The sequence below is a fragment of the Centruroides sculpturatus genome, unplaced genomic scaffold (genome assembly GCF_000671375.1).
Source record: "Centruroides sculpturatus isolate CEXI.00-Female unplaced genomic scaffold, Cexi_2.0 scaffold903, whole genome shotgun sequence".
NCBI lineage: Eukaryota > Metazoa > Arthropoda > Arachnida > Scorpiones > Buthidae > Centruroides > Centruroides sculpturatus.
Genome location: NW_019385049.1, coordinates 250,197 through 268,396, shown reverse-complemented (window position 1 = coordinate 268,396; position 18,200 = coordinate 250,197). Strand labels below are relative to the sequence as shown.

General features: G+C 34.0%; 3 protein-coding genes across 3 annotated transcripts in view; 1 reads left to right on the top strand and 2 right to left on the bottom strand.

Moving 5' to 3' along the window:
• Positions 1–1,210: 1,210 nt before the first annotated feature.
• Positions 1,211–2,418, bottom strand: LOC111633920. Its single transcript, XM_023378574.1, has 2 exons — positions 2,293–2,418; positions 1,211–1,924 (listed from the first exon to the last, which is right to left on the bottom strand). Exons 1-2 carry the CDS (start codon positions 2,333–2,335, stop codon positions 1,305–1,307), a joined length of 663 nt encoding a protein of 220 aa, XP_023234342.1. The 5' UTR covers positions 2,336–2,418; the 3' UTR covers positions 1,211–1,304.
• Positions 2,419–3,852: 1,434 nt separating this feature from the next.
• Positions 3,853–18,200, top strand: part of LOC111633921 (proteasome maturation protein-like) — a 34,294-nt gene continuing 19,946 nt past the window's right edge. Inside the window, exon 1 of the mRNA XM_023378576.1 lies at positions 3,853–3,971. The gene's annotated coding sequence lies outside the window, so the exon portion shown is untranslated. The remainder of the gene's footprint in view (positions 3,972–18,200) is intronic.
• Positions 6,714–16,776, bottom strand: LOC111633918 (glucosamine-6-phosphate isomerase 1-like). Its single transcript, XM_023378571.1, has 6 exons — positions 16,596–16,776; positions 14,898–15,037; positions 13,609–13,710; positions 7,910–8,092; positions 7,182–7,366; positions 6,714–7,006 (listed from the first exon to the last, which is right to left on the bottom strand). Exons 2-6 carry the CDS (start codon positions 15,019–15,021, stop codon positions 6,764–6,766), a joined length of 837 nt encoding a protein of 278 aa, XP_023234339.1. The 5' UTR covers positions 15,022–15,037; positions 16,596–16,776; the 3' UTR covers positions 6,714–6,763.

Here is an 18,200-nt window from a genome sequence, read left to right as displayed (position 1 = left end):
GCGTTGAATTTTCATCGATGTTAAGCCTAACAAAAATTTTTTAAAATAATAATCGTCGCTATTGTATCGTTAAAAATTAGAAAATTAAGCCTCGTTTAAATACTGGCTCCCTTTCATGGTCGAATGAGTGTTGCCAGCTAAAACACGTAAAAATAATATTAAAGTAGCCAAGACATAGCCAAATATTGTAGCGCCACATCACTAGCGGACATTTGAAATTTGCCGAATAGGACGGTCGGATAATCGAGGCTCTACTGTACCTAAATTATTTGAAAGAATGAAAAACATACTAAAAAGAAAATTGACTACAAGAATAAAAGAGCACATACGTGCAATAAGGGGTAATTATGCAAATTCTGCAGTAGTTATGGGTGCCAAATTGACAAAAATACTATAAAAATTAAGAAAAAAAGAATCAAATAATTATAAAAGTGAATTATACGAACATTTACACATAAAGAAATAAATAAATAGAACAAATAATAATTTAGGTCGTATAATCCACCAATCTTGGAGCGCCATACTAGATGACGTTTATAAAAAAAGCATAGTTAACTGTCTTCTTTTCGTGACAAATGAAGCCTTGATTTTCTTACGTGATGTTGTTTGATTTTAATAGTTTACAGCCTTTAATTAATTCGAAATTGGAATATGTATTTACAGTAAGTTTATTGGTTAAAGAAAAATTTTTTAAATTATACAGTAACTTGTTTGTTGTTGTTACTTTTAGTGTTAAGTGGTAATACTGCTGATGAGGGGCATGCTAGCCCGAAACACGTATAATATGTGTACAGAAATTATTACTATAGGCGATATAATAAAGAAATTTTGTTATTTCCTGAAATAACTCTCGGTACTGTGCCAATTTTTAGACACCAGTATAATCCCTATTAAAAAGTAAAGTCCAAGTAGACAATTAACAATAAAATACGTATCAAGAAGACTTCAGAAGCACGGCTTCAGGAGACATGTCAAGTCTGATGTTTGTCGTGTTTGCTGTCCATTGTGTTCTCAGGAGTCTTCGTCTAGTTTCTTCCGCTTGTGTTACCTAAGTACTGTATGTAAGCTTTCGGAATCGTAACAGGGAATACAAGGGATCTAATTAATCTTATCTTTGTCTTAATGGTTACATCCTTGTCCTTCAGAGTAGAAAAGAATTTAATGTGCAATTGTTTAAAAATGCATATTTATTTCAAAATTAACTTAACAATTCGGTAGAAAAATTAAATTTTATTATATTTCATACAGTTAATAACATACATTGTATTCTTAATATAGTCATACATACGAATTAAAACTTTACGCTACGGAGTGACCAAATCAATAATCGAAGGAATAGGAGAATTAGACACGGCTATACTTAACATTTTTCGAATGATATCATCCACATAGGTTCGAAATTTATTTAAAATTTTCTTGGACAAATTATCCATTACAAAACTATCAAACAACCTTCCACCTTTATCTTCAAAGTCCTTCATATCAAACCAATATTTATTAATATCTATTATGGATAAATTCGAAAGGTAAGGCGTTAGTCGTGTTTCGTTGGCCGCGATTTTCATGGACAAAGTAACTGGGTATATGTAAAATCCCATGGTAAAATCGACAGGTTGATGATCCTCGATGCTAAATACTCCGTGGCACTCGATGGGCTCGGTGTCCAGAGTAATTACACATTCGATATTAAACTCTCCCGGGTTGGAAGTGACATAAGGTTTCAAACAGTCGTCTTTTCTGTTAAGTTCGGGAGGATTTGGCATCCTACAACTGAGAAATCTTATAGTTACCGACGATTTTATCCAGTAATCTTTTAAAGGAAAGTAAGATAATCCTTCAGGATTTACTAGATCTGGTATCATTTTCTCGATAATTTCGTCTACAAATTCGTCGCTGTCTTGGACAAATGACGAAAAGATTCCTTCTATAGATTATAAGAAAGATTAATTTTTGTAAATACAGGGTGATTATAAAGTCTCGATCCATTTTTGCAAGTCGTGCGAAGTATGCTGATCCAATAGAAGGGAATCGCTGTAGATTGCGTATGTTTGAGATGATTAACATACAGGACACTACCATCAAATCCGCCTGTTCAGTAGCCTTCAAGAGATGACAAATTGCATGCCAGGTGGCATAGTCGTTTTCTGTTTCAGCCGGTTGTAGTCGGTTGAAACGATCAAAAACAACGGCGATTCTCTTCTCTTGGTGAAGCACGTTTCACCAATGGAAACAAAGATGGATCTAGACTTTCTACTCATCCCTTATGGTAAGAAGAGAGTAAGATGCACTTACCGACGGTTGAGAGAATGAAGATGCAGGCGACAATCTTCTTCATCTTAATTAGCTCAGTACGAAAAAAGACAACAAAGCGTATGATGATCCGCTTGCTTTATATTAATAATATATTTTCCATTATAGAAATTTGAACACATTAAATGATACAAATTACAAAACACGGGGATTCGTTTCAAATTAGTATTTTAAAGTATCAAAATAAAATGTGATGAAATAAAATAATTTTTATGTAAATTTATACCACAGATATGTGGAATAAATCGACACAATAAAATAATAGTGACACTTTAAAGGAATTTTTGTAGGTATGAAGCTAAAATTTAAATGAATTTTAAGATATTTTGAACGGGTTTTTAACGTAAAACAAGTATTAAATTATAGGATATATTCCGCACTGCTGCCTATAGAACAGCTGACGGAGGAGGCTCGAGAAGCTCGCGATAAATATTTTAAAATGTACATAGAACATTGCGCCAGAAAACAATATTTTAAACTTGTGTTTATTGAGTTCGGATCTTGTAACCACCAGCAAGCAAAGATTTCAAAAGGATATTTGTTAAGTTATGGCAACGCAACGCTTGGGCGATCTGCCTAGGGGAGATGCGTTCCGGGAGGTCTTTTTTAAGGAAAACTGGCCCCTATTTAGAACGGGCTGGCCACGTGAAAAATTCCACGTGGCCAGCCCGTTCTAAATAGGGGCCAGTTTTTCAAAATTCAAAATTTCACGTGGCCAGCTCGTCCGAGCAAGGCGCGAATCCAAGACCGAACTGCCAGTGTTCAGGGTACAAAGACCGCTTGGCCACTGGTGGGCACTTCAAAAGAATAAATGGCAAAATTTTCCTAAAGAAGCGGTAGACTTATTAAAATCTTCACTCACACGTGCCTCTATTCATCAAAATATTCGTAATGATGATAGAGTTAATAAATGGGTGCATTTGCATTTTCTCTGTTATATTTTATTAAATATCTTTCACGTTATAATGAGAAAACCATAGCTTATCCTCTGATGCATTTATATAACTATATAAAGGCAAACTTTCTTTTTAAAAATATTTTTTTAACTTTAACAGTACATAAAGTATGCTATACAATTTTACTCGATTCAGTACAGTGAGAAATATTACATGGGATGAAATAAAATAAAAAAACAAAAAATAAATTAAAAATAAAAAGAAATCTAGCAACGAGTTGCGTAACTTTCCCGGCTTTTATGAGATTTCATTTAAAAAATAACATTTGTATTATTAATCAAAATAAATAACTAAAATTGTATGTGGCGCCATCTGGTATGAGATTTTATTATAAAAACTTTATATATTTTAAATTATTATAAAATAACATAAGAATTTTGAGGATAGAGATGATTCTCATAAAACACTGTAAATGCTAACAACGAGTAAAGTTGTCATTAATTTAAAGTTGTTGAGGAAAAGAAAGATTGATTAAAAAAAAGAAATTATCGACTAAACCGTTCAATAGATGGCGTGAGAGTAAAGTGCAAATTAGAGAGCCTATGACGAGAGTGGCCGTATAAGAAACGCTTTTCTATTGGCAGTTTGTGGTCACGTGGTCTTAAGCCGCCATTATTCTTCCAAATACGTGTTAGCAGAAGCTTTGTGGATCAATATTATCGTCTCTACATTCGCTGTCTGCTAACAAATTAAAATTAATCAAAGGTAAGTGATATTAAGAATATATTATTTTATATTTGGATGATATATTTATTCGTAAAAGAGTACAAACTGCCTAAAATTTAAATGAAATTTATAAATGACATTTGTATTATTAATCAAAATAAACAACTAAAATTGTATGTGGCGCCATCTGTTACGAGATTTTATTATTAAAACTTTATACATTAATTATGTATAAAGTTTTTACAATAAAATCTCGTAACAGATGGCGCCACATACAATTTTAGTTGTTTATTTTGATTAATAATACAAATGTCATTTTTAAAATCGAATCTCATAATAGCCGGGAAAGTTACGCAACTCGTTGCTAGATTTTTTATTTTATTTTAATTTTTTGTTGTATTTATTTTCATTTAATTTTAACTTCGTCCGCTAGTTTTCCTAGTTGTCTAGCAAAGTATTATCAGTTGAATAATGCTGAGAATAGTCTTAGCTCGGCCCAGTAAGCCACTCAGAATTCTGACTTAGTGTTTGGAATACAACCCAGTATCAACACTCGTAGAAAAAATGGAAACAAATATACTAATCATGCTACACCGTACATAAACTAGTGCTGGAAAAGTTATAAGGTGTAGTGTGAATGGTATATCTATCAACTGTTGGTCTATTGGCAACAACTCTGCCGCTGACAAGGGTAGCTGCATCACAAGTGTGCACAAACTTATTCAGAATTACTTTAGACAAAAGGCCAAAATGTATACCAAGTGTTATTAAATTTAGAATTGAATGTCACGCTATGACTGACATTATGTTGGACAAGAGTTTGTATTAGAAGAGAAAGTGGTACAATCAGTAGTTACAGGCCCAGACTTTAATTTTATGAGGAAAATTGAAGTTAAGTTTATTACATCCAAGTCATAAAAGCTTAAACTGCTGCTGTACCATCAATGTGTCTCATATTATTACTAGGAGTGATCATCATACAAGACGATTCTCCAGATCATTGGTGGAGACAGTGTTCCAGTTAACAGTACAGGTGAGATTGAAGCATTCGTTGGTGGTCTTTCAGTAGACTCCCTTTCCAAATAGAATCTGAATTCCTTGCTAAAGACGACATGCTACAAATTTCTATGTGGCCAGGGCCATGCAGTAGATTTTCTCGGTGTGATGCAAATCTTCGAAATGCCGCCCCATAAATGTTTTTAAAATAACCTTCGATTGTGATTTAAAAAAGAAAAAAACTGCACAAATTGTACGAATACTATTTTTATTTTGAAAATATAAACTACTTTAATGATATCAAGTATTAACCAACTACAACAATTTACTAGTTTTACCCTTCGGACTTTAACTTTAGCAAATTCGTTAATTAGGGATGTGTAATCTAGAGTGGCAGCCAATGTATTTTCAATAAAAATTAATGATAGATTTCTACATTTTGTTTGGCTTATTGAACTTCTTAAGTAGTGTTTTATTAATCTTAATTTGGAAAAACTTCTTTCCCCACTAGCTACAGAGACAGGGAGTGTTAATAAAATTCTCAGAGCTACAACAGTATTTGGATACAAAGTACAGTAAGACCCCGCTTAACGCTGATTCGATATAACCCAATTTGATGAAAGAGCCATTCTGCTTTCCTCAGCCAAAATAATGTGGTCTTTCTCAAACTTCATCAGCTGTATGTAATGTCTTTGCATTATACAAGCATTCTGATGTTCAAAGACCTCCAACAACAGATATACTGAAAATTTATGGTCATCAAATCTTGACCTTTTTATAAAAATAACCATTTTAAACAGAGCCGTAACTAGGATTTTGGACGCCTATGGCCAAGAATAAAAATGGTGCCTTTTTAATTTTATTATTAAAAAAATAATAATTTTATTCTAAAAAAATGCTATTATAAAAAAATTATCTAATTACATTTAAATACTATATAAATGTAAAAAATTTTGTGTTATTAGTGAGGTTGAGGTAGAAGTGTACGTCGGACGTTCAGCGCTGCTTTCCTGTAATCCTAGAAGTTTGACAATGGTGTTTGGATAGTCAGTGGAATCATGCTCAACATTCCAAACACCACTCTCAAACTTCTAGGCTTACAGGAAAGCGGCGCTGAACGTCCGACGTACACGTTTTGACGTTTAAAACTTCGGCCTCAACCTCGCTATTAATTTCGAATGCATATTATTTCGAAACCTTCTCGTTGGCGCCTTTATTAAATTGGCCATACCCTAGTTACGGCTCTGGTTTTAAGATACTGGTGGCATTATCTGATGTTCAATTGGACCACAACTATAGTCATTTAAATACGTGTCTGAGATGTATGCTAGGTTTTGCAGTAACTGAGCAATCATCTGGATGTAAAAGTTTTTGTCGACAAGTTTATATTAAAAAGACAGAAATGGAGCAAGTGTAATAGAAGAACAAGAGAGACAATAGACAAACAAGTCCATAAAGATTGTTGTATATCCATGAAAGTAAACATTTAGGGAGAGGGAAAAAAATTCACTGATAGTCTAGTCAACTCATACTAAATATAATTTTGTAGTAAAACCATCATCTGCTTTAGTTCAATGTCTGAGTATAGAAACTATCACATGCAGTGCTAGCTTAATGCTAACTTACACCTTTTGCTGCCTCTGTTTCTAGCATGATTGCCAATAGAGAGCACTCCTAGTGCTGGCACAATTTATACAAACAATACATTCACCATATTCAACTTATCTTTTTCTCCTTTTGAACATTTGTGGGTGGGAATTATCTGCTAAAAGTAAACACAGACCATTCAAACAAAATATTTTTATTTGGTAAATTAGGCCAGGACCAAGGAGGTGTTATTGGTCTTTAGTGTCTTCTGGGATATCGTCATCCTGAATCAGTGTATTGTGGAGTCTCATCAAGCCTTTGAAGTACTTGACCGTCTTGACTCTCAGCTCCAGAGTGGCATCTTCATCGCATACAAAGATAGTCCGAGGGTGTAATTGGAACGCTGATACTGTCCACATATGATTCACTCCCTCTTCTATAGCTTTGTACAGAGCAAAGGCCTTGTGAGCCCCCGTAATCAATATCATCACCTACAAAGACAAAAAGATGCATTATGTAATATTGATGACTACTTCCAGAACTTTAATTTAATAAATACGCAAATTCTGGAATGAGATGGATTAATATACTAAAAATTTTTTGCGTCTGTAATCCATCTCATCCTCAACCAAACATCTAGCATATACAGTTTATGGGAGAGAATACCTCTTTGGCATCCATGACGGTTCCAACACCAACTGTCAATGCTTCGTGTGGAACTTTAGTAAGGTCATTGCCAAAGAATCTAGCATTGGCCAGGATAGTGTCCATAGCTAAAGTTTTGACTCTTGTTCTAGATGACAGACTGGATCCTGGTTCATTGAAGGCAATGTGTCCATCAGGTCCAATGCCTGTGATTCATGTAACAAAAGAGCATTATAAACATATTGAGAATATTACACAATCCAAGTAAGTCGAATTCAATGTATTGTGAAGTTTCTTTGGTTTTTTTCCAAAAAATCCAGTTACAACCGATCAAATATCTATGTTTTTTCTTTTCAGAAAAGCATGACAATGACACATACATTTCGGATTGAAGTGCATGTGTAATTAGTGATCCCTCTTCAGTGTTACTGTATAAAACATAACATTAGTTATTACAAATGTTTAATAAAATATTTCTTATATATAATAACTAATGTTATGTTTCATACAGTAACACTGAAGAGGGATCACTAATTAAACTTCAATCCAAAATGCATGTGTCATGTTTTTCTGAAAAGAAAAGAAAATAGATATTTGATCAGTTGTAACTGGATTTTCTGGAAAAAAACCAAAGAAACCTCACCTGTCAAATTCAATTTATAAAGGATATTACACACTAATATTATGGTTTCCCATTGAAAAGTTTATACTTGGATTATTTGTCAAAAAATAAAACTGAAATTAATTACCTCCTATGAAAAGCTCAATTCCTCCTGCTTCGGTGATTTTCTTTTCAAACTGGTCACATTCTTCCTGCAAGTTTTGCGCGTTTCCATTCAGAATGTGCACATTCTCTGGCAAGATGTCCACATGCTTGAAGAAATTATTGAACATGAATGAATGGTAACTCTCTGGATGATCTCTGGGTAAACCTGCAATTCACAAATCTCTAATGTCAAAGGGCCAACAGAAATCTACCCATCCCTATTCTTGATCTTCTATGGAAACACCTAGCAACCAAAACTTTATCAAATAGTCAGAATATTCTTTAAAAAGTGCAGAAATGATTTTGGTGGGGGAAAAAAACAGTTCCAGAAGTTACTTGAGAAATTTGATGCTTCCAGTCAAGAGAAAGCAAAGGTCAACATGGGATGCAATTTTTATCAATAGTTGGAAGTCCAGAACAATGTATCACAGTACTGACAGTACAATCTATGATATTTCCATATAAATAATTATATATTAGCTCATTCGTGACATAGTGCGGCGGCGGGCCAGATGACCCGACCTCACAAGCCAGTTTTAATGACCCCTGCTGTAAATGATCAAGTTTCATAGATTGACATCAGCTTTTTTTGTAATTGGAAAGGGGGAGAGTTGTGTGTCAAGGTCAGGATAATAAAACTTTATTACTTTCACAGGAGAGTGTGAAATGAAAACAGTCACACATAATTTTAAAGTAAACAAACTGCAAACTATTTTATTAGGGTTTAAACAAAAGTTTCCTTTCAGTTTTAAGAAAATCGGATGACAATGTTATTGCATTCGGAAGAATGTTGACTATTTTTGCAACTCAGTGCAAAAATAGTCAACATTCAGATCTCGTTGTCCCGAGCAAATGCAAACATCCATTTGAGATTAATTGAATATAAGCAATGATATTTTTGTAAAAATGTATTTATTTTGAATTGCTATTGTGTCAAATCGCATTTATTACGTGCAACACTCGCAAGAGTTATACCCACATAATTTTCCGCATCTTTACAGTATTAGTTGAGTCCCGCGGTGCATAAACTAATCTTAAAATAGCTTTCTTATTATTATTTACTTCACAACTGGGTGCAAGCTTTCTTACTACCGATTTATTTCTGCTTCATTTTTAAAAATATTTTTTACTTTTTCAATTGACACGTTTTAGAAATACAGTAATATATTATTTTTATGAATTAAAATTTAGTAATAGTATCGAAAATTTTGTTGTTTCATAAAAATATTTATTGGCGAAACTGCTAAAATTCATGGAAACTTTTGCATATTTCTACCTTGTCTTTTTACTGTACTTTCTATGTTTTATAAATGAAATGATTAAAGTTAATTTGATTACTGTAATTTTTGTAATTTACAAGGAAACGATATTTGATATGTTTACTTCTTTTCTTTATCGGATCAAATTTCAAAAGAAAAAACATAAGAAACCTGAGAAGGAAAAAAATTACGTAATATGTAAAATTGTAGTTTCCAATATGTGTTGGTTATAATTTCATAATCTTGCATGCATCACTCATGTAAGGCGACACGTGCAAGGCTATAATAGCGAGCAGCAATTAGTATTGATGGCAGAGAGCCCTAAAAGATGCCCACGTCGATCATTTTCCTCACCCGTCACGTCGCAGAACAAAACAGTCCATTTCAAATTGCTTGATAGCAGGTAGAACTGACCTTGGCTTTATGTGTTTAACTTCTGCTCATACTAATTGTTTAGAAATAGGTGTAAAGTTTTATGCAGAGAACAATACATTAAAGACAATATTTCATTTGGGTTAGTATTTGTTTGTAATGGTTCATAAGACAGTGTAAACCGAGCTTAACTCATATTGCTTCTAGTTATTAGAACACACTCAAAAGGATCATTTTTTTCAAGTCTGCATTTCTAGGAGGATGGCTTTTGATGGCATTAAATTCTCTGCCAGGAACTCAAATTGTTTCCTCTCAATGAAAATGATTTCCACATCTTCTGAGTAATTCTTAATAAATTTGGTAAAACTTAAGCTGCTAGATACCTCCAATACAGATATTTTAATTACGACTGCATGAATTTTATTTTGCAGCGTGTTAAACATAACTAACTTTCCTACTTTTCTAATTTCATAACAGAAATTGTATTTACTCATGTAGATTAGAAAACTTTACTATTTACACTTTTGCTTCTCTCAATTCTAGTAAATAGTTTTATCAGGATATTTTTGGAATCAATCTCCAACATTTATCTCACTGTTTAGTAATTAAACAAGACAATAAAATTTTTCTCTCTTCCTAGAAATAAACAAAATGCAGAAGACAAAAACTAATCTACTCATCCAGCATGCTACCACCACCATATTGTTTGGTTTTAAACAAGTATTTACCACAATTTAAAAGGAGAATGCTCACATTGTGTGGAATGTAAAAGCAGTGCATTTCTGGCAAATTTCATTTCCAGAGAACTGCAAATATTGCTGCTTTAATGGCAAAGCAAATTCCTGGAAATCCTAACTGGACTCAAAAGTTTAACAGAGATTTGAAAGAACTAATTGCCATAGACCAAGTAAACAAAGATTTCCAATGTAATTGGGAATCGTTTTATCAATAACAACTAAATTTGTCAGTGCATAATCTTGTAGTTAAGTTGGATAGATATAATAATAATAATGAATCAACAATATCAATAAAACATACTATCAATAACGCTTATTGCTAAAATCTATTGTAGTAAGACTTGATAGTAGTCTGTTTTATCTGTTGCCCATTAAATGATGCTTTTTATTAGCTAAATACCTAATAATAAAGTTTTAGAAGTTAGCTTAGAATTTTAAGTTTTAAAATGATATTTACTTGTTTTACTGACAGTTGCATATCTATACAATTGCCAGAATGTTACACTCTACTGCAGAATTTAGCAAAGATTTCACAAATAAATATATGCATTGAAACATTTTTAAAATAATCATTTAATCTCTCAAGTCTCACAAGATTGCATTCCACTGTATATTATTGGATATAAGTGAAATTCTGTTAACCTGGCATCCACTATGCCAGCAAACCCAATAAACTGCCATTATTAATTAGGGAGGGTTATTGATACACTGAGTAAATCTAGAGAGTTAAGATTTTTGTATGAAAGCATTTAAAACATGCAGTTCTTGGAAAAGGGTGTGGGTAGAGATGACAAATGCCAAGACAACATGATTCCATGCTAAGTAAAACCAGTTAGCTCATGATTTTTCTAAAGACTTTTCTAAAAACATTAGTGCATGGATTTGATTTGAGAAGCAGAAATATCTAGCACATTTGGAATCAATAATTATTATAAAGAGCTACAGCAAACTCTAATTATGAAAGTACATGAACAGTAGAGTTTGCTGTATTTATATACAATAAAAGTGTACAATGCACAAAGTAAGAAAAGTGTTCTTGTTTCAAGCTAACCAAGGATAGGAATAGTCTGGAAAAACAATCATAAAACACAGGTTTGTACAGTTTTACACGTGAAGATACGTAAAAATAAAATTTGTCCAGCATATTTGATAACGAGGCACTACATTGGTCCCGATGATGCCGGTTAATAGAATGTCACTATACCAGAATAAAGATTTTCCAATGAATCTCTATCTGAATTGGAGTAAGTAAGAATATTGTTCATAAATGCATTCAAAAATTCAATGTGTTGAACAATCTCAAAAATATCAGAACAAGAATCTTCCTGCTATGCCAGTTTTTTCAAATGGCATAGAGAAGAAATATCAGAAACTCTGAACAAAATTATAAAGGCAGTTAAATTTGTTAATTATTATTTGGAAATAAATTATCAATTGCTTTAATAAACATACCTCTCTTAGGGTGCGACTATGCAGACACGAATTTAGAGCAAGCGAGATATTGCGAGAGATTTAATTGTAGTGCTAGGCACGTGTATTTTAATTATTATTCTGTTATATATTGTGAGTTGTCACACCTTGGTTTGGGTTCTTTGTTTGTTCTTTTCAAATTTTTGTATCGCGCGCCACCTTATGGTGGATTTTGTCAGTGCCATGATTGGCCCCTTGGTGACCACGTGTGTGGTGAAGGGAGGAGTGTATAGGAAGTTATAAAAAGGGCGACCCGTGAGGAAGAAAAGGACTTGGTCTTCTTTCTGCTGTGGGATTCCTGGACTGCGAAAAGGAAGACGAGGAAAAAAAAAGGACAAAGGAGGTAAAGCTCAATCCATATGCGGACTAAGGAGCGGACTGAACGAAGTAAGTGAAGGAATCGGATTACATCGGGCTCGGTATTCGTCGGGGAATTATCTAACTAAGGTTGGGTAAGGAAACATCGTCAACCTGTTTTCAGTGGCCCATTAGTTTGGACAAAGGATGAATTCTCGTTTACACGTGGTCGCAGCTCCAATCGGACATCCACTCACAAAGGAGACTGCCCTATATTGATTATCGCAGTGGCAGATCTGCTGTGGCAGATCTGCTATGTAATTCATCTGTAACATCCATTGTGAACGATTTGATACCGGTACCCGCAAACTTTGAAAGTGACTGTGATAATAAGGAAGCGAAATTGGTGTAAGATCGTTACGAGCATATAGCTTATGTTCTCTAGTACTTATTGTATCAACGCGAAAGGGGATTCGATATAAAATTTTCTTTTCTCTAAAATTCGTGTAAGGTCCTCATTTACTCTTACCCACATTACGATCTGGATCACTTTGGTGATCCCTTTGATCTACATAATTTTCGCAAAGAAAAACCATGCACAAACGAGAAGCGAGAAATAACACTAGCGAGAGCAAATCTCTGGTTCTCACACATATCTGACAGGTTTTGATATTTATCGCATCTCACCTCTTCTCGCCACATATTCTCACTCACTCGGAAAATTCGCTCACTTGCGTCTGCATAGCCACAGCCTTAGTAATGAAAAAGAATAGTGTACAGTAGGTGATTGGTTAATGAACAGTTTGTACAGTGAACAAATAGGATAACAAACACTTTTGAAAAAGATTTTTTGTTTGGACAATGAACACTTCACAGAACAAACACAAAAAGAAGCGACATAAAATAAACCGATTGGTTTAATAATAATTAATAATACCAATTGGTTTTCCCTTGTCTCCAAGTAACAATTCAAAACCTTCCGGAGCGCAGAAGACGTTCGACCTAATACCAATCAGATATTATTCCTTCAAACTTTGAAATTCTCCATTGTAATTCCAGCTTTTTCTTACTTTTCTGACAAATAATTTTTTAGTCTTTGCAAGACTATTGGATGCTTGTTAAGTTGTGTGTCAATTTTTATTTTCTAAAAGGTGAGAGTTTAAATGTCCTATTGGATATTTGTTAACAGTAACACCAAAACTTCAAATTTCACCCAGGTCTCACATTTACATAATTCTTTAGTAATTAATTTCCGTTCACTGAATTTTCGCGGGTACTTTTCTAAACTTTTTATTTCTAAAAGACATTGATAATATCATGAAGCCTAAAAAGAGTGGAGTGTCAAGAACCTTGCTCACCTTAGAAACCAAGCAAGAGATAATAGCCAAGAGCAGTAGAGAGTGGGCAGATGTCTCATGGTGCTTGGCACTATGGCTCGAACAGGTCTACAGTAGGCACAATCTTAGGCACAAATTATTTATTTCCAACAGCAAATAAATAATTTGACACAAAGTTAATAATAATCTAATTTATATAAACAAACTTACCTACATATTCATCCATGTTAAATGTTTTAACATAGCGAAAAGAAACCGTTCCTTCCTTGTAAAATTCAATTAGTTTTTTATAGGTTGCTAGAGGCGTACTTCCTGAAAATATTTAAATATTTATACAAATTTAAAGTATAATAATTGTAATTTATTGTATAAAACCTTTATAAAGATTCAAAATAATTTATCTTATTTGTGAATTTTTGTAATATGTCGTATTTTTTGAAATCTCCAGAGATCCAAAAGAATAGGAGAATTTGCCTTTTCTCAACCTATAAATACATCAGTTTATGGAGTTTATAAAATAATTAAAACATAAAATGATTAACTTTTCTAAACATTAAAAACTTGCTGACAAAAGTAATAGATGCAATTGTCACATTCAATTAAAAGTACAGTACTTTAGCTACTAACTACTAAATACTAACTTTCCCCATTCTTGCTTTTATCAATTAACGACAACAAGTCCTAATGAAAGTCTATATGCCATTAATATAATAATATTTATTCCAATGTTAGATTATGAATTGCATTTTTTTTCTTTGATATGGATTGATAACATGAAAAAATGATATCTTTCTAGGTCTTCCCTTTCTGGTCTTTAGAATTTTTTCAGGTCAAGTTACTCAAAATTCAGGTTATCTAGAGTTGAAACAGTAGGCTAATAAATTGTGTTATACAATGAAAAATATTAGTTTTTGTACAATAACTTTGTAGCAGGATATATAAACAAACATCAGCTAACCTGATAAACATTAAAGCAACCAAAGCCGAATTATAGCCGCTTCTAGCCCGTTAATTTGGCTTTGGTTGCTTTAACGTAGCAAGATATTTTTCCTATTTCTGTTAATAAACGTATAATTTTAATAATAATTAAAATATGTTATATGCTAGTCTACAGTAGCATCTTTTCTAGATTTTCCCCCAAACAATCTTTCCATAGATGTCATATTCTAAAATGTTCCTTCCCTTCCTTCCAGCATTGCTAAGCACATCAAAAAAAATCCACCTAATGTTTTTTAAGAGTCTATTCTGGCCCATTTGCCACAAGAATTTTATAACTCTTATGTTATATGTATCCCTAACAAAGGATTTAATTTGTCTTAATACAACACACACTGCCATTCTTGTACACTAAATATACATGTTTGCAAATAAACTGGCATTACAGAAGCATTTTTAGTACCGTTTACACAAAATTACTAATTCTAAACATTTTATAACTTAAAACTGGAATGATATATTCATTGATTAGTTTGTTAGAGAGAAAAATTGAACACTCCAACCTGTGGGCAAACCAAGAGTAAAATAGTTGTCGGGGCCGGGCTTGAACTGACGAATGCGTTTACGAACGTACTTGGCGGCCCAAGTACTAGTTTCGTCATAATTATTCAAAATGACCAGTCTCATTCTTTCGATTTAGATTCTGGAAATATAAAATTTTCTACAATCAATCGATAGTCGGACAAGCCATCGCCATCTTGTACAGTAAAAACACTATACAAAACCTTGAAGCTTTTATAGAAAAATATGTAAATTAAAATGCTAATACAATAGAGTATTGTTTACTTTTAATTTAACAAGGTAAAATATTAAAAAATATAACTTAATATACTTTGAAACTAACTGATTTATTATTATTATTTTTACTATTACTATTAATACAATGCTAACTTGGACTGCCACCAATAGGGATGCATCATCTCTATCAGTCGGATCAAATTTTCTTCCCATTATTTTACTATTCTGTGTTATTCTGAACCATTTATTAACTAATCGTAGGTCGAGGCAGACAAATTTCGACCAGAAATCTTTTTAAAAAAATGTCGGCCTCCTTAAATAAGTAGCCATTCGACTCGTTTTATTTTCAAACCCGTAACGTAACATGTCTCAGAAAATACAAAATTATTACAAAAAAAGCAATCCAAATACCTACAAAATAATGGTTTCAAATCCTTTTGACTTAAATACTTCCCGTTTAAATTAAGCTTTCTGAGCGATCTCGCTTCTCCTTTTTGTTAATCTTAGTCCAGTTTTATTAACTCCCTTCTTCCTTTCAAGTATCTTTTTAGATAAAATGTAGTTTAATACAGTTTCTCCCATAAATCCCGGTCGATGTATTAATTACAGGATTATTAGATGACTCATTAAATCTTACAGTTTTAGACTTTCTGCCTATCTAGGTTAAGTAAAGAGGTAAAATTAAAACTCAATTTTAGTACAACGCACCCCATCTAACCGAAAATAATCATAGTACGAGTCGTTCCAATTAGCAAAACGTTCAGTTTAGCAAAATAATTTGGAAAAGAATCGCAAAGAGCTGCAGACAGATGTATTTTACTTCCTACGGACGGGACGACGTAGCAAAGAGTCTGCAGGCTCATCTCGTCCCTTCCAGGCAGACAAACTTCCCGGAACGGTTGGCAGAGTCGAGCCACCAAAACCGAACATATTAAGCATTTTCTCAAAATTAGAAGTGCGGAAGTATAAAGAAGGGAGGCGAGGGATGGAGAGAAGAGAGCCGACGTTTCCCACAAACAATCGGCATCACTCCTAAGCACAAAGGTCTAAATTCGTCCCCACCTACTACAGATTTTAACATAATTTATAGCATTTTTAAAGCATAATTCCACAACCACTGTTTTTTTAGCCGAACATTCGGCCGCAAAGCCAACGAATTAGGTTCGGATTAGCAACGGTGCACCCTACTTCTTATCAAAGGAGATCATCTATTGCAAAACTTAACTGAATTCGCCAAGCATTTTAATAAGCGGTGAGCAAGATAAGCAACCCTCCCCTTCCATATTTTTACAAAGGAATGGCAGATTTAAAAGGTTTAAAAGTTCTGGCTCCGTATGGGGGGGTGTCTCCGCCAGGGGGATCTTGGCCTTCCACTGGGGGTGACAACCCTTTACGCCCTCAACCTATCTAGGTCATCGCGCCGTATTTTTTACAGGTAAACCAATTACCCGTCCGATACTTACCGTCTCACACGCCTCAAATTCTCAACTGATAAGTACAGAAGGTCGACGTGAATCTCAACGTCCGTATTACTCGAAACCGACGAGTTTTATACGACGGAAATCTTCCATCGCACCACCGAATCAAAGTACGACCGGCGTCATTTCCTCGATGTTACGTCACTCTCTCACCTAATGACGTCAAATTAATTAAAGGTTTCGTGCCCTCCTCTCATTCGTCCGAAGCATTTTAATTAAATAAACCGTTATTAATTCGTCGCCATTGCGTTTTCTATCTCGATCGTTATATTTATCTTATTTATAATTGTTGTTTAAGTTTTTTTTTTTTTTTCCTATTGGCAACGACGTCTTACGAAGGCGTACTATTTAATCCGATCGAGATTATAAAAATAAAATCCCCTAATTACAGATCTCGGATAACTTTACGTTTGTCCGACGTCACTTCCGCGCTTCTCTGACGTAAAGATGTCGACGGACCGAAGATTCCGAATTCGATTTCTCCACCGCCGCTGTATATATATATATATACAGTATTCCTTATTCAGTTATCGATTACAGCATTATTATATACTGTACTGTTTTTATATATCATTAAATACCGTAAAAGTATCGCGCTATTTTTAATTTCCCCGCTGTCTTATATATAACGGAGGAAAAGTACGGCGATCGGTAGAAAAAATAACCCGCCCCTTCCCCGAAGATCTTTACATTTTTGGACTCGGGACACTTTAAAACGTCGAGAAATGCAAAAAAAATTCGGGGAAAATTTCGTTGTGTGTGTAAGAAAACGTTACGCGTTTACCGAAATTCGAATTAGCGCCGTGGATTATTTTTACGTTCAAGTATTTAACATCGACGTAATTCGTCTCTTCGGTGGATTTCGAGTTTGAGTTTTTTTTTTTTAAATAAATTTCTGTGATTTTTAATAAATTATTTAAAAAGTTTACAATTAAAAAACATTTTTTTTTGTTATTCGACGTTTTTTAGTATTTCGTGCGGAAGAGGGCGCTTTTCGGTGACTGTCGATTTCGAAGCTCTAGTGGCGAAATTGATCATTTTAGGGTAAGTTCGGCGTGTTCCAAAGGCACACGATTAATTTATAAAATATAGACAAAGGTGACGATTCTAGAAGGCCTCTTATAAATTAGGGCGCGTAGGATTAGGCTTTAATGCAGCGATAGGGGTAAAAGTTTACCATAACTTCTACGCAGCAACGTACACAAGGAGTAAGACTTTATATTTTAGGTCCATTAGAAGAGAAGTGAAGATAGAGGGTAATTTCTAACCCTGCTCTGTGGGCACTAAAGGGTTTTTATTAAGCCCATTGTGGGTTGGGCCGGGTGGTGAGGGACGGAGTTCCGTGCGGGCTACCGTCGGACCGTGGTCTTTTGGTCCGGATTTGATGGCCGCTTAACTGCACGGTCCGGTTGTCTTTACGATGGATTGGTAAATTCAAGTACGAAACTGCTCTTCTGCTTTTGGCGGTGCCAAATTGGTTACGGAAAGTAAGTTCGGTCGTGCGGTTGTCTCCGTTTTGACGGACAAATTTAAGGCGAAGACAGGCTCTCGCCGCGTCGTCGGAGGTGGTTTTTCTTTATTGTTGCCGCT